General features: G+C 44.7%; 1 protein-coding gene across 6 annotated transcripts in view; it reads right to left on the bottom strand.

Annotated features, from left to right (window-relative positions):
• The window catches only part of SNX24 (sorting nexin 24), a 175,213-nt gene extending 160,535 nt beyond the window's left edge, over nucleotides 1-14,678 (bottom strand). For 2 of the 6 annotated variants that reach the window (XM_044947820.1, XM_044947817.1), the window contains exon 1: nucleotides 13,544-13,971. In XM_044947820.1, the coding sequence (XP_044803755.1) occupies nucleotides 13,544-13,891 (348 nt within the window). In that variant the 5' untranslated portion in view covers nucleotides 13,892-13,971. The other 4 variants (XM_025293015.3, XM_044947818.2, XM_044947812.2 and 1 more) reach the window with 4 other exon arrangements.
• Nucleotides 14,679-15,213: the final 535 nt, after the last annotated feature.

The following is a 15,213-nucleotide window of genomic DNA, read 5'->3' as shown; positions in this document are numbered from 1 at the left end:
CACAACAAGGGGAGGCTCTGCAATCGGTCCTGCTGCTGTTCAACCTGCTTTGCCACTTCCATGATGATCCAGCATATCCAATGGTGCCAGAAGGGCAGGAGCACATGGGGACGATGTTTGGAGCCTTTGGCAGGACCTTGTAGGCTCATCACAGCACAGGCCTGTAGGATTCTAGAGCAAATCCCTGCCACCCTCTGTGGATACCAACTCTTCCTTTGAGAAACAGCTCTTTACCTGCTACTGAGCCTGAGCAGAGCTTGCACACTTAGTCATAGACTAAGTTGCCAAGCACCCTGAGCTGTTCCTCATGAACTGCATGTTACCTGAGACTCACTAGTATTACCTGAGACTCACCAGGCTATAATGCTGGACACACACAGCAACTCTCCATCATCAAATGAAAGTGGTACAGATGTGATGGAGTCCAAGAAGGCTGTGATGGTCCAATCAAGTTACTTGAAGAAGTGGCCCAAATGGCCCAAGGTTCCCACTCCAGCTATACTACATTCTGTCTCCTAGTCTAACCTATGGCCTCTTGGGGGAATTCCTCATGATCAAGTGATAGAAGAAGACTGGAGCCTGGTCTACAGATGGCTGAAGCTCTAATACATTGGCCCCATGATTCAAAGAGTGATTCATTGGAAAAGACCCTGATGCTGGGAAAGATTGAAGGCAGGAGGAGAAGTGGGTGACAGAGGAGGAGATGATAGGATGACATCACAGACTCAATGGACATGAGTCTGAGCAATCTTTGGGAAAGAAAGGGAAGCCTGGCATGCTGCAGCCCACAGGGTTGCAAAGAGTCAGACATGACTTAGTGACTAAACGATGACGATAATGACAGATGGTCCTGCACCAAAGGCAGACATTACCTTAAAGTAGGCACCTGCAACAATATAAGCCCCTTTCAGGGACATCCATGGACAATGCTGGTGAAGGGAAATCCACCGTAAGAATTAGAATAATTTTAATCATTCAATAAGTAGAACAATGAGCGATGCACTTGGTGGTTCACTTAGCTAGGAAGGAGAAATAACCAGATGTTACCTTCCGTGCTACCACATACCGATTCATAGGCTGTGAGCAATGATCTGGCTGGATGATCAGAGAACTGGAAACAACACGACTGGAAAATGATGACAAGGACATGTGAAGAAGGACACGTGGCCAGACCTCTCCAATAGGGCAAAGCAATGACAGGTTAGCACTGATCAGTGGCTGTAGCCAGGCTGGCCTTGGTGAATGGAAGGTCATGCATAACCTCCATCCCTGCCACCATGGCTACTTGTTCATAAGCTCCTTAGGGATGAGAGAGAGGGGTGGCTGGGGAAAGAAGCTGACTTGCACCCACAGAACAGGTCCTCCTATCCATGTGGCTACTAAAATCCTCCTCTGCAGAGGTCGCCCTTCAGGGAGCATTCACATGAGACACAAATATCTTCATGTTTTTTGCCCCTTCAGAGAGGTCGGTCCAACAGACAGTAAAGAACCTGTCCCCCCTCACCCCTATTTCCATCAGTACTGGTTTTTATCAACCTTTTTCACTTTGCCTATTGAAATTACAAAAAAAAAAAAAACTCATTTTCAACTCTGCCCTTCTTTAATTACCAATGAGACTATCTTATCATATGTTTTTGGTTATTTGTGCCTCTGATATTTCCCTCCTCTTAAAAGCAAACAAATACTGTCATTACTTGTAGTGCTTCCAGGACATTTTACTGGGCATCTGCAGCGTCGCTATTACTCAACCCACCCTTCAAACTCCAGTCCCGCCCCCACCACTTACTCTCCTTACAACCACTCACACTTTTCATCCTTCCCCAGGCCCTTTCTTGGACCTGAAATGATCTTCCTCCCCTTCTCAAACTGGCAAACCTTCCATCATCCTTCCAGGACAAGCTTGAAGTCAGCTACCCTGCACCCCCAATGCCAGTGCATTGCTTGAGACAGGAGAGGCATATAAGAACCACAAGAACGAATGTCTGCTCTACTGGGCTTGTGCAACACCGTGGGGGTATGGGGGTCGGCTTGTGTAATTTGAAAATAAGATTAAGTTCCACTAGCAAGGTAGAGCGGAGAAGGCAATGGCACCCCACTCCAGTACTCTTGCCTGGAAAATCCGATGGACGGAGGAGCCTGGTGGGCTGCAGCCCATGGGGTCACTAAGAGTCAGGACTGAGTGACTTCACTTTCACTTTTCACTTTCCTGAATTGGAGAAGGAAATGGCAACCCACTCCAGTGTTCTTGCCTGGAGAATCCCAGGGATGGGGGAGCCTGGTGGGCTGCCGTCTATGGGGTCACACGACTGAAGTGACTTAGGAGGAGGAGCAAGGTAGAGAGAACAGGGAAGGTATAGAAGAAAGAGAAGCTCACAGTTTCTAAAACAACTTCTAAATTCCTAAATTTATCTAAATTCGAAGAACTAAGAAAAAGCAGATGGGGAGACTCAACCCACATATTGGGTCTACCTTAGAATAAAAATTATAAGGTGAAAACCTGGGGTAATCTGTGTTTTAAATAAAAATCAACAAGAGGACAACCATGTATTCCAAATACCCACACTACTCCCTTAAGTTGGGGGTGGGGGGTGGGAGGGGCGGCAACTAGAAGGGGACGCAAGACTGTTTCAAATACGCCCAATCTAGTCATCAGAATTCAGCCAGCAAACTACACGGAGATACTGTGCGCCTATCAGATTGGCAAAAATCCCAAAGCCTGACAACATACTCAGTTGGCAAGCCTGTGAGGAAACCAGTACTCTCATAAACTGCTATGGGAGTGCAGAGTCGCACAATCCCAGGAAGGGAATTTGACACTACCTGGCAAAATTACATACCCATTTGCCTTTTGATCTCATAACCCACTGCTAGGAATCTAAACAGACACTGACAAACACACAAAAAGAATATGGACAAGGGTAGTGATACAGCCAACAACAGAAAGCAAAGAGCTATGGAAAAGAACACAGTATCTCTGTATATGCCCGTGGGGTCATCTCCAGGATATACTGTTACATTTAAAAAAAAAGAAAAAAAAGCAGGAGGAAGAAGATGTCTTAGTGTCCTACTGTTTAAGAAAAAGAGTAGGGGAACAAGTATATTTGTATTTGTGCATATATATTCAAAATATAAGGATAAACAATAACTTTTTTCTTAATGGACATCGATGGCACCCTCTTAGGGGGAAGAGGACACAAACAGAAGCTAGATTTCCGCAGATACACCCGATGCAGCAGATACTTTACACAAGTTCAAAACAAAATTAATTTTTAAACATCCCTGGTGGCTCAGACATTAAAGAATCTGCCTGCAATGCACAGGACCTGGGTTTGATCCTTGGGTGGGGAAGATCGTCTGGAGAAGGGAATGGCTACCCACTCCTGTATTCTTGCCTGGAGAATTCCATAGACAGAAGAGCCTTGTGGGCTACATTCTTGGGTTGCAAAGAGTTGGACATGACTGAGTGACTAACACTTTAACACTTAACAAGAGTATAAAATAAAATGAGAATGGGTAGCTAGTTGGTGTTATCAGAGGCTGACCACAGGGCTTTAACATCCTCGAATCTGAGTATGCAGACAGGATCCCGGAACCAACGGGTCACAGATAACAACGGACAACCGTACTGAGATTTTTGGTGTGAGAAAAAGAAGACACAGTTGAAGACACAAGAGACTAATAAGATAAATTCCTACCTAGACCACAGAAAAAGGTCTAGAAATCTCCATAAACCCAGTCAGCCCTTGGAAGCCCTGGGGGATGAGTTCCAGGAGCCCCAGCCAACCTCACACTCTGTGTATGCTCAAGTCCTTCACATAAAAGGGCTCAGTACAGGGAACACAATCAGCTCTCCATATTGGCCCATTTGGCATCCAGATTCAAAGGGTGCAAAGCCCACAGAGACCCAGAAAGCTGACTCTATGTATCTCGTGTCCAGATCATGGTCCCTGAATCATTTCCCACTAAAGGGAACCAGGGACCATTAGAGAAAAAGCTAATTCCAAATCTGGGGCTGGAAAGGTAAAAGATTTACTGGGAACATCTTGTTATACTAGAAAGCAAGGAAGTTAACAAAGACATACAACAATTGAAAATTAGGACAGACACATATAAAGCAAAATAACAGGAAATCACATTAAAAATCTGAATGAGTACTTTCAAAACCATCATAAGAATACAAGGTATGTGCCTGATGACTCACTTGTTTTGGAGAGATGCAGTGGGGAATGGAAGAGAATGGAGGAGATGGGAAATGTGTATCTCCACGTCCTCCAGAAGACATCCTAACATTTATGTAAAGATATTAGTCGCTAGGATCGTGAAGGAAAAAAAAAAATGTAGTAAATAAGGCTAGAAAACTAAATCTGAATTGAACACAGTCAAAAGCTGTAATAAGAATATGACTTGGTTAAATGTAACTGTTCCTTCTGTAGTACTTCAAAGTATCTACAAGAAGTTTGTCTTATACAGCACAAATATTTATTCTGGACTTTGGTTTACATTATTAATTCACATTAAAAAAACTTAAAAAAAAAGTAAACTTCAAGGCAGTTCATACTTGAAATAATATGAATAAATCATGAACATAGCTAGAGACAGCATTCCTTGCACTTTGTAAAGATTCTCTCCCCATCCTTAAACCATCCTAAAAAGTAGGTACAGACAGACCTCATTTTATTGCACTTTGCTTTATTGGGCTTTGCATAAATTGCATTTTTTAAAAATCGAAGGTTTGTGGCAACCCTACGTGAAACAGGTCTATTAGCATCATTTTTCCAACAGCATTTGTTCACTTCATGTCTGTGTCACATTTTGGTAATTTGTGCAATATTTCAAACATTTTCACTACTATTATTTTTATTACGGTGATCTGTGATCACTGATCTTTGATGCTACTACTGCAATTGTTTGGGGGCACCACAAACTGTGCCCAGATAAGACAGCACACTTAATGATAAATGTTAAGTTTGACTGCTCCACAAACTGACCGTTCACCATCTCTCTCCCTCGCCTTGGGCCTCCCTAATCCCTGAGACACAGCAATACACACAATAGACATAACCCGGAATCAGGCTAATTAAAAATCCTACAATAGCCTCTCAGTGAACAAGTGGAAGGAAGAGTCACACACCTGTCACTTTAAACCAAAAGCTAGAAATGATGAAAGCTTTGTGAGGAAAGTATGCTGAAAGCCAAGATAAGCTAAAAACTAGACCTCTTACACCAAACAGCGAACCAAGCTTGTGAATGTGAAGGACAAGTTCTTGAAGGAGATTAATAGTGCTACTCCAGTGAACATACAAATGACTAAAAACGGTAAACAATTTTACTGCTGACACGGAGAAAGATGTAATGGTCTGGATAGACTATCACACCAGCCACAACATCCTCTTAAGCCAAAGCCTAATTCAAGCAAGGCCCCAACTCTCTTCAGTTCTGTGAAGGCAGAGGAAGTTGCAGAAGAGAAGTTTGAAGCTAGCAGCGTTTGGTTCATGAGGCTGAAGGAAAGAAGTTGTCTCCATAACATCAGAGTGCAAGGTGAAACAGTAAGTGCTGATGTAGAACCTGTGGCAAGTTATCCAGAACATCCAGTTAAGATAATGAATGGAGGTGGTGGCAGTACACAGCAGACTTTGAGTGCAGGTGAAACAGCCTTTTATTGGAAAAGGATGTCATCTAGGGCTTTCCATAGGTAGAGAGGAGAAGCCAAGGCCTGGCTGCAAAGCTCAAAGGAGAGGGTGAACCTCTTGTTAGGGGCTAATGCAAATGGTGATTGAAGACAACTCAATGCTCCTTCACTATTATGAAAATCCTAGGGTCCTCAAGAATTATGCTTAATCCACTCTGCCTGTGCTCTCTAAATGGAACAGCAAAGCCGAGGTGACGGTACGTCTGTTGACAACATGGCTTATCAAATATTTTAAGCCCACTGTTGAGGCCTACTGCCCAGAAAAAAAAAGATTCCTTTCAAAATATGACTGCTCATTGACAATGCACCTGCTCACCCGAAAGCTCTGATGGAGACAAAGAGATTCATACTGTTTTCCTGCCTGCTAACACAACATCTATCTACAGCCTGTGCCACGGATTAAGGAGCAGTTTCAACCTTCAAGTCTTATTTCTTAAGAAACATATTTTGTTAAGACTATAGCGGCCATAGACAGTGATTCCTCTGATAGATCTGGCTAGGCAAAGTAAACTGAAAACCTCTGGAAAGGATTCACCATTCTACATGCCAGTAAGGACATTCATGATTAATGGTAAGAAGTCAAAACATCAACATAAGCAGATGTCTGGAAGAAGGCGATCCCAACCCTTTATGGATGACTTTGAGATGTCCAAGCCTCCAGTGGAGGAGGAGGTCACTGTGGATATACTGGAAACAGCAAGAAAACGAGAAGTGGAGCCTGAAGAAGTGACTGAACAGCTGTAACCTCATGATAAGATATAAATGGGACAAGGAGTTGCTTCTTATGAGCAACAGAAGTGGTTTCTTGAGATGGAATCTACTCTCAGTGAAGATGCTGTGGAGATTGTTGAAATGATAGCAACGGATTTTGAAAATGACATAAACTGAGTTGATAAAGCAGCAATAGGGTGAGAGAGGACCGACTCCAATTTTGAAAGAAGTTCTGTGGGTAAAATGCTATCAAACAGCATTGCCTGCTGGAGAGAAATCATTCATGAAAGGAAGAGTTCATCAATGCAGCAAAGTTCACTGCTGTCTTATTTTAAGAAATAGCCAAAGCACGCCAACCTTCAACAACCATCACTCCAGTCAGTCAGCAGACACCAACATCACGGCAAGACCTGCGACCAGCATAAAGATTATCATTCACTGAAGGCTCTGACGAAAGTGAGCATTTTTAGCAGTAAGGTATTTTTTTAGTTAAGGTGTATAAATTGGTTTTTTTAGGCATAATGCTGCTGCTACTGCTGCTAAGTCACTTCAGTCGTGTCCGACTATGTGCAACCCCACAGATGTCAGCCCACCAGGCTCCTCTGTCCCTGGGATTCTCCAGGCAAGAGAACTGGAGTGGTTGCCATTCCCTTCTCCAGGGGATCTTTCCGACCCAGGGATGGAACCTACGGCTCCTGCCTTGGCAGACGGATTCTTCACCACTGAGCAACCAAAGAAACCCATAGTATTTTCTTCTACAAATGAGGAAAATAAGACACAGGGAGATTAAGAAGCCTGCTCAAAGCCCGGCTTTGGGCTAAACACCGGGAGAGCAAGATTTGAGGCACAAGCATGAGTCCCTCCATGGCCTGTGCTTGGCATTGTGATGCTGTGTCAGCTTCTGCCATAAACGGGTGGAAGATTATCAACAGGGCTTTGCCAAATGGCAAAAACTTCCAAGGAAGCATCTGAAATAATCAAAATTTGATTTAATCCATACAGGTTCATATCTAATAACACGCCTGCCTCATTTTTAGAGACAGGGTGCTACAACTTGGGACTACAAACACAGCATCATTTCAAAGCAGACGGAGCTAAATGCATTGTGGTATCCTGGATGAGATCCTGGAACAGAAAAAGGGCATGAGTGGAAAAATTGGTGAAATCCAAAATGTCTGGGGCTTAGTTAACAAGGTACTGTTGCTAGTTTCCTTGGTTTGACATTACCATGGCAATGGATGATGTTAAAAAGGAAACCAGGTGAGTGGTATATGGAACCGTTGGTACTAATTTTGCAACTTTTCTGAAAATCTAAAATTATTTCAAAATCAAAAGCTTATTTGAAAAGAATCAATCAATTTCTAAGCACCATCCTTGCAAAATTCAATCGTTTTGTAAAATTTTGAATTTCTAAGTGAATGTAGCATTCTGTTTGTTAATGGTCAAGAATATTTTCAAACTGCGTGTCTTGTCTTTCAGAGTAAGCAACATACACATGGTTGACTTAATCACTCAACACACGTTTAATGTTTGCTTATGCTAGGAGTTTACCATGTGTGAGGCACTGTGCCAGCTATGCCCTTGTTACACGGAGGCCTTCAGCATCAAAGATGCTTATAAAGAAAGGGTGACTGGAAGATACGGTTGTGGGCATTGTGGCTTCACCATCCTTCTGAGCTTCTCCCACTGCGGTGTCTACAGGGTTAGGTGGCCGGAATGAACTGACCTCATTCCTAGCTCCAGAGATGCCCCCGAACTATTTTCACTCCATCTGGTTAACTTATCCTTGCCATGGCGACTGTAATGAAACATAGTGAAGACAGCCAATCAGCACACAGAATCCCCCTGGCAACGGCATCGGTTGAAGAACCAACTAGGGATAATGAGATACAAAGGAAGAAAAGTGCCCTCTGAAGAAGCATCCTCTCTTCCTCTGGATGTTGTAGAATACAATGTTTTTGGTTTTTTTTAATCTGAAACATGTTACCATTTTGTCACTAGGTGGAAGCTTCTCTCAGGATGAAGGAAAACAGAGAGAGAAAGTGGCCAGGCCCCCTTACTCAATCCCTCCGTCTCATTCTCACAAATATAAAATGGCAGTAATAATACTTGCCACAGATCACTGTTAATTCTCAGGCAATATCTGCACTGGGGTTATATTAAAAACAACAAAAACAACTAAGAGTTGGGATGATATTAAGGTTTTGCTAACCTTGCAGTAACATTTACCTTTTGGTTATGTTTCTTTAAAGTCTAGCTGACAGATATTCACAGTAAAATATTTACAGGTGAGATTTTATTTTGGACTTGCTTTAAAATACTGCAGAATTGTTTTAAATGTAAGAATGAAAGGTGGTGAATGAAATAAGTATTGTAAAATATTGAAGGTGAGTAATGAGCAAATGGTGGTTCATTATATTGTTCAATTCGTGTATTTTAACCCAGAAAATATTAAAGTAACCATCCCTACATAGATCTCAATATTATGACCATGTACATATGGAGGTGCCTTTTGCACTAAGAAACATGATAGAAAGTAAAGCAGTGAAAGAGTTGAGATCTCAAGAAAAAGACATATTTGTATAAGCACAACACACTCAATCACACACATATAATTAAAATGGACTTGAAAATCAATTTAATTCAATGCCTTGATTTTTACAGCTATGGAAAATGAAATCTAATACATTCAGACCTTTATGTTGTTCCCTGAACAGTCTTTCTAGTTTTCTTTTGTTTTTCTGTCTCTCTCTTTAGTCGCTAAGCCATGTCCGACTCTCGCAACACCATGGACTATAGCCCGCCAGGCTCCTCTGTCCATGGGATTCTCCAGGCAAGAATACTGGAGTGGGTTGCCATATCCTTCTCCAGGGGATCTTCCCAACCCAGGAATTGAACCCAGGTCTCCTGTATTGCAGGCAGATTCTTTACCAACTGAGCTATGAGGGAAGCCCATTTTGCTTTTACTAACCATGTATCTGAAAATGGAAAATATCAATATTAGCCTATAGGATGGGCACCCAGGACCTGCTTACTCTCATGTCCAATGGACTGTGCTCCATTCTCTCCTGGAAAGGCCAGAGAGTTGCATCCAACACTGTGTTCCTTGTAAAGTGTCTACTCTTCTTTCTCTTTCTGCCTCACACCCCTGGGTTTCCTTGTTGCTCTGGCTGCTGTGCTGAGAAGGGCTTTACCTTCAGTCCTGCCTCCTTCCTCACTTTTACATGCGTTTCCTGGGAAGAGCATCAACTTATATGGTTTTTTCCATCTTTGATGCTAAAAGACCCCCTGGAGCCATATTTCTAGCCTTGACCTCTCTACGTATCCTGAATTCCAGAACAAAATAGCTTCATTGGCCACAAAAAGGCCCAACCGGCCCCCAAATGAAACTGACTGCGTGCCAGTTCTTTTCTGGTCACTGGCACCCCTGTTCGCAAGAGTCACCCTGATGCCTCACATCTAGTCACTAGACCCTGGGGATTCCTGTAAGACCCGCCCCGTCCCTGCCCAGTTGCCTTAGTTCAGCCTTCATCCTCTTCTTTTTGGTCATTTTGCAAGCATCTCCTCCATGATTAATGCTCCAGGGTCATCCTTCTAAATGCAAAGCTAGTCATGTTACTTCCTTCCTTAAAACTCCAGCGACGTCCCATGGTCTGAAGCTGAAGTCCAGACCCCTTTATGGTTCTCAAAGCTAGCGAGCTGGTCTCTCCTCCACACCTCTCTCCATCAGGAATCACTTGGCACCAGCCCGGTCCAATTCGAGAAGCTGTTTCACACCTCAGGATCACTGAAGCCCAGTGATCTCTCTCCAGTGACTGACTGTTCTATCAGAAGACTCAATCATTCACTATTTACAGTGAATTTTCACTATGGATAAACCCTGGACAATATGCATGAGCCCGGGACAACATGGATAAGCATAGAAGACTGACACTCTCCTAGCCTCAAGAAGCTTATAGCCTAGAATGGGAACAGATATTAAATAAACACACAGTGGAGGGTGGGCCTGGGATGGGAAGGGTTCACCTGCACTTTGTTACAATATCCTTTTCTGCTTCTTTGTAAACTACAATGATGTAGAAGTGTCCTTTTTGTTGTTGCTTTTGTTTGTCTATTTGTTTTGGTGAATCTGGGAGTTTAAAATGCCTTTTCCCCCCCCTCACTGGGTGAAGAAATTTTGCCCTGCACTTCCTCTTTTTAGAATTCACAATCCCAGCAAAAACCTCATCAGATTTCAAAAGTCAGCATTCCTGAGCACCCTTCCCCCACCCCCAGCACACCACCCTAAGGCAGAGCAGAACTGCCCAGTTCCTTCTCTTCCTCAAGACTCTAGCTGACATTAGCACCCTAACTCTTCTCCACCTGGCCCCTGCAGGATGGGCTGAGAGTCCCCAAGGAAGGAACAAGATCCTTCCACCATTCAGTTCCCCACCTAACGAACACAGTGCAGGCCCACAGTAAATATTTAAATAATCAAAGGGCAAACATTCACTCTTTAAAGGTAAATTACTTTGTACACAGAGCATAACTTTGCATATGTTTTTTGAATAACAGGGCTTGAGCAATACTGATAAAAACTTAGAGGGCCAGAAGTACCCCTTCTATTTATGGTTCTACAGAAATCCCAGTAGCTTGCATAAAAAGGCATGTATAGGGATGTCTTATTTCAACATATTTGACACAGTTGCTAAAAAATTAGAAGCAAATGTCAACGGTCATCAGCAGAGATCTGTGTAAACAAATTATGGTACATTCCTTCTGTGAAATATCCCTTTGCTATCTATCACTAAGAAAGAAACAATCCCATCCATATTGACACCAAAAGATATCTATAAGTTATATGATGACAGCTATAGTGAAATCTTGCTGTTTATTCTAAAAAAGAAAAAAAAACACGTTTTCATAGCATAGGGGGTAAAGTCTCTAAGAAATTATCCCTATGCCTTATCTCTGAGAGCATGGGACAAGAAGTAAGGACAGAAAATCATCCTCTACTTAAAATGTTCTATCACCGAACTTGTTAGATTGCAAATTAACATTTCTTAAATTTAAAGCACAGTCACTAAAGTAAAAATGTACCTTTTACAGTAAAATATATGTTATTTGGAGACTTCCGAGGTGGTGCTACTGGTAAAGAGCCTGCCTGCCCATGCAGGAGACGTAAGAGAGTCTGGTTCAATCCCTGGGTTGGGAAAACATGCAAACCCACTCCAGTATTCTTGTCTGGAGAATCCCATGGATAGAGGAGCCTGGAGGGTTACAGTCCATGGGGTCTGTGTTGGACACGACCGAAGCGACCTAGCACGCACGCACATACATGATTTTTACCTAGGAAACTGAGATTAGAACTGAGATTAAACTTTTAAATTCTGGGTTTTTGTAAGAAGGTGCTAACTTCTTAGCATCCAGAATAGAGACCCACAGTAGGCACTTCAGTTAATATCTGCTGAATGAATAAACTTCCAAACAATTACAAAGCTGTTATGCCAAGGATACAAAGTATCTGCTTCACAAACTCACAAAGGAAAAAAATCACTTGCAGAAGTAACAAACTGCTACCAACCTAAATACATTAGGATTGTTTTTTTGAAAGTGAAGTAAAAGTGAATTCGATCAGTCATGTCTGACTCTGCGACCCCATGGACTGTAGCCAGCAGATTCCTCCATCTGTGGTATTTTCCAGGCAAGAATACTGGAGTGGTTTGCCATTGCCTTCTCCAGGAGATATTCTCCACCCAGGGACTGAACCCGGGTCTCCAGCATTGCAGGCAGATGCTTTACCGTCTGAGCCACCAGGGAAGTCATTGTTTTTTTTAAATAAACTTTCAAAAGCACACAAGCTCTCCTCACAGAAGCAATCTTCTAACTACCAAGTTTACCAAGACAAAGGTGCCTTCCAAATCAGTTTAATCCACAACCTGGAGTCTGGCACATGGCTGGCCATAACACCAGTAAAAAAAGAAACATGAAAACTTGGGTTAAAAACACAGATCCTCTAATGGAAGAAAATCAATCATTCTGATTCACTTAAGTGCTTATTTGAGAAGGTAATTAACTTTTAGCTTGGACTACTGAGACCAAGGGCTGTGACAGCAGCCTTTTTATCTCCAAATCCTTAAAGAAGGCCCTAAAGATGGAAGGCCTCCCATGACTGATGATGCTGACTGGGGCTGGAGGGACGGGTGAGACACCTGAAAGAATGAAAGACGACCAGGGGTTTAGGCCTAAGGAAAAAGCCTACATAGTTTCACATTCAAATTCATCCCCCTCCCCCCTTTAAAAATAAGATATGGTACATTTTTAATCAAATTCATAACTCATGTGTTTATATAGATAAGGGCCACGGAGCTCAGCTCTATCTTGGTTGAAGTCTCCCCACCCCAGCACCAAGGGAAGGGACTTTGGGAACTTGTTTTGGGGGTACATGGACCCAGCAGTCTACTAATTCTAGAAACCCACATACTTCTTGAATTTTCTTTTTGCAATCACTACTCTTAATTCTAAAAACTCCTTTGAGAAGGTGAATTAATCCTCCTTATGAAAAAACAAGGGTCCAAATAAGCTATGACCAAAACCCAACAATCTTTAGAGGAGACTGAGATTAAAATACTGCTCTGCCAAATTAATGCACTGGAGTTCAGCGAGTGAATCAGAAGTGAATAAAATAAAAATTCTTCATAGTGCCCTACGCAAGTCCTTCCAAAGCCTACCAACTCTCTAAATGGAAATAAAATTGTCCAAGGTCAACTCCAGGGTGAGGCATTTCCCCCTCTAGCAAAGACTGTCTAGATGAAGATGTCTAAGTTCCCTGGGAAGTCAACTGTTCCCATACTGAACTTATCACCCAGAGGCTCTAGGCACGGTCCCTGCCCTCCCCGCCACTCCTCCCTGCCACTCCTCCACTAGTGAAAGCGGGGATCCTGTTTCTCATTCCTGAGACCGCAGTCCCCCTAGGTATAGAACAGGTGCTCAGTGAATACCTGACTTTGCCATTTCAAGGCACTGCAGAACTAGAAACAGCAAACAAACAAAACTTTGGAATTCATCTAAAAGCAACACATGTGTTCACTTGGGCGAATAAATTCTACAGATGATTATTTTTCTTAATGAGCATGTTTTTCATCTGAATGAATCCCTACCGACCTTGGAAACCAACAGCATCAGCCCGTCGCAAAAGCCACTTGTCTGGACGGAGCGGGCAGCCGAGCCAGAACCAGTGCAGCCCATCCCGGGCTCCAGGGGGCGGGCGGCGGGGAGAACAGCAAGCGCCGCGTCCGAGGACTCGACTCCCGGCGCTGCAGCCCGGAGGCCGTGAGCGGGGCTGGGAGGGGGAAGGGACCAACCCGGGGCGCCCCGGGAGCCCGCCGCCGCCGCCGCGCCAGGGAGGGGGCGCCCGTTTCCTTGACAACCGCGCCCGGGCGCAGCCGTCCCAATGGGCCGGGGGAGGGGAGGAGAGGAGGGAGGGGAGCGAAGGAATCCCCCCCACCACATACACACAACCCCGCGCAGGGGCAGCGGCGGCCGGGGGCACCTCCCGGGCTCGGCAGCCGCAGGTCCGGCTCACGGGGCCCTGTCCGGACCTACCGTGTACCCCCGCTCCAGGTCACTCTCCTCGTAGCGAAAGGACGGGATGTAGACCTCCATGGTCGCGCCGGCCGGCCGGCGGAGGGCGAGGAGGGGCGGGCTCACAGCCGTGGCCGCCGCCCCGCCCCTGGCCTGGCCGCCCCGCCTCCCTTCCCCGAGCCGGCGGGATCAGGAGACCGCGCAGCTCGGTCCCGGCTCCGCCGCCGCCCGCCGCCCCCAGGGCGGCCTGGGGCTCTCTCCGGGCGCCTGGGTTCCAGGCCCGAAGGGCGGCGGAGATCAGCTGGGCCCGGAGGAGGCGGGGCCTGGAAACCTGTGAGTCTGCAGAAAAGGGGTGTGCGCGCCACCGCGCCAGGGACAGGGCCGCACCCAGGCGCTCCCTGCCCTGGAGGCTCGAGCAGGCACTGGATTTGCAGTTTGCAAAACACCACCCGTAACAGATCGCAAGACAAGGAACAGAAAAGCATGGAGCTTCTGGATTTTGTTTTGGTTGGTTGAGTTTTCGCTTTAACTCTCGGTTGGCATGAACAGCAGCGAACCCTGCACTACTTTTACCCAGACTTTACTGTTCCCCTTCGATGCCAGGGTCAGCGTCTAGTTCTGAGTTAGCCGTCGAACCACAGAATTCAGCGTCTAGTTCTGAGTTAGCCGTCGAACCACAGAATGCAGAGGCCGAAAATCGGCTGCTCACGGAGACAAACATTCTGACTTCTTGCTCCAGTTCTAAAATGCTGTCGGCATAGACTTTCTTAACTATAAGAGAAAAAAGAAGAAAAAGAAAAAAAAAAAAAAAAAAAAAAAAAAAAGAAAGGCAAGGGCTGGAATGTGCCCCTCGGGCTAGAAGCTAATTACCTGAAAGTACCTGAAAGATAAAAGTGCTCCAGTTGAGCAATGTGGTTATCAGGATACCTTTGCAAACCATGAGTTTCTTTCTTAGGTTAGAGCAGGGAGCAGAATAGAAACTTGAAGGTGAGTTGTACAGAGAGCTTCTTGGGCTGCAGGTAAATGGCTCTGCCTAGTTTGCTCTTGAGGCCAGGGGGGCCTTTCAGCTTGAAACTCCTAAGTTTATGATGAGACCTTAGTCATGGAAAAGAGGACTAATCAGGCCTTTTGCTTTAAGAACTTGTCTGATGTGGACCTTAACCTCAGATGAAGTCCTCACCCACACACTTGCAGCTCCAGGTTGTGTCTGCCCCTCAGAACCCCATAGGCTGGGCCCTGTGAAGACCAGC

This window comes from Bubalus bubalis, chromosome 9 (genome assembly GCF_019923935.1).
Source record: "Bubalus bubalis isolate 160015118507 breed Murrah chromosome 9, NDDB_SH_1, whole genome shotgun sequence".
Taxonomy (NCBI): domain Eukaryota; kingdom Metazoa; phylum Chordata; class Mammalia; order Artiodactyla; family Bovidae; genus Bubalus; species Bubalus bubalis.
This window is presented reverse-complemented; position numbering and strand designations above follow the sequence as displayed.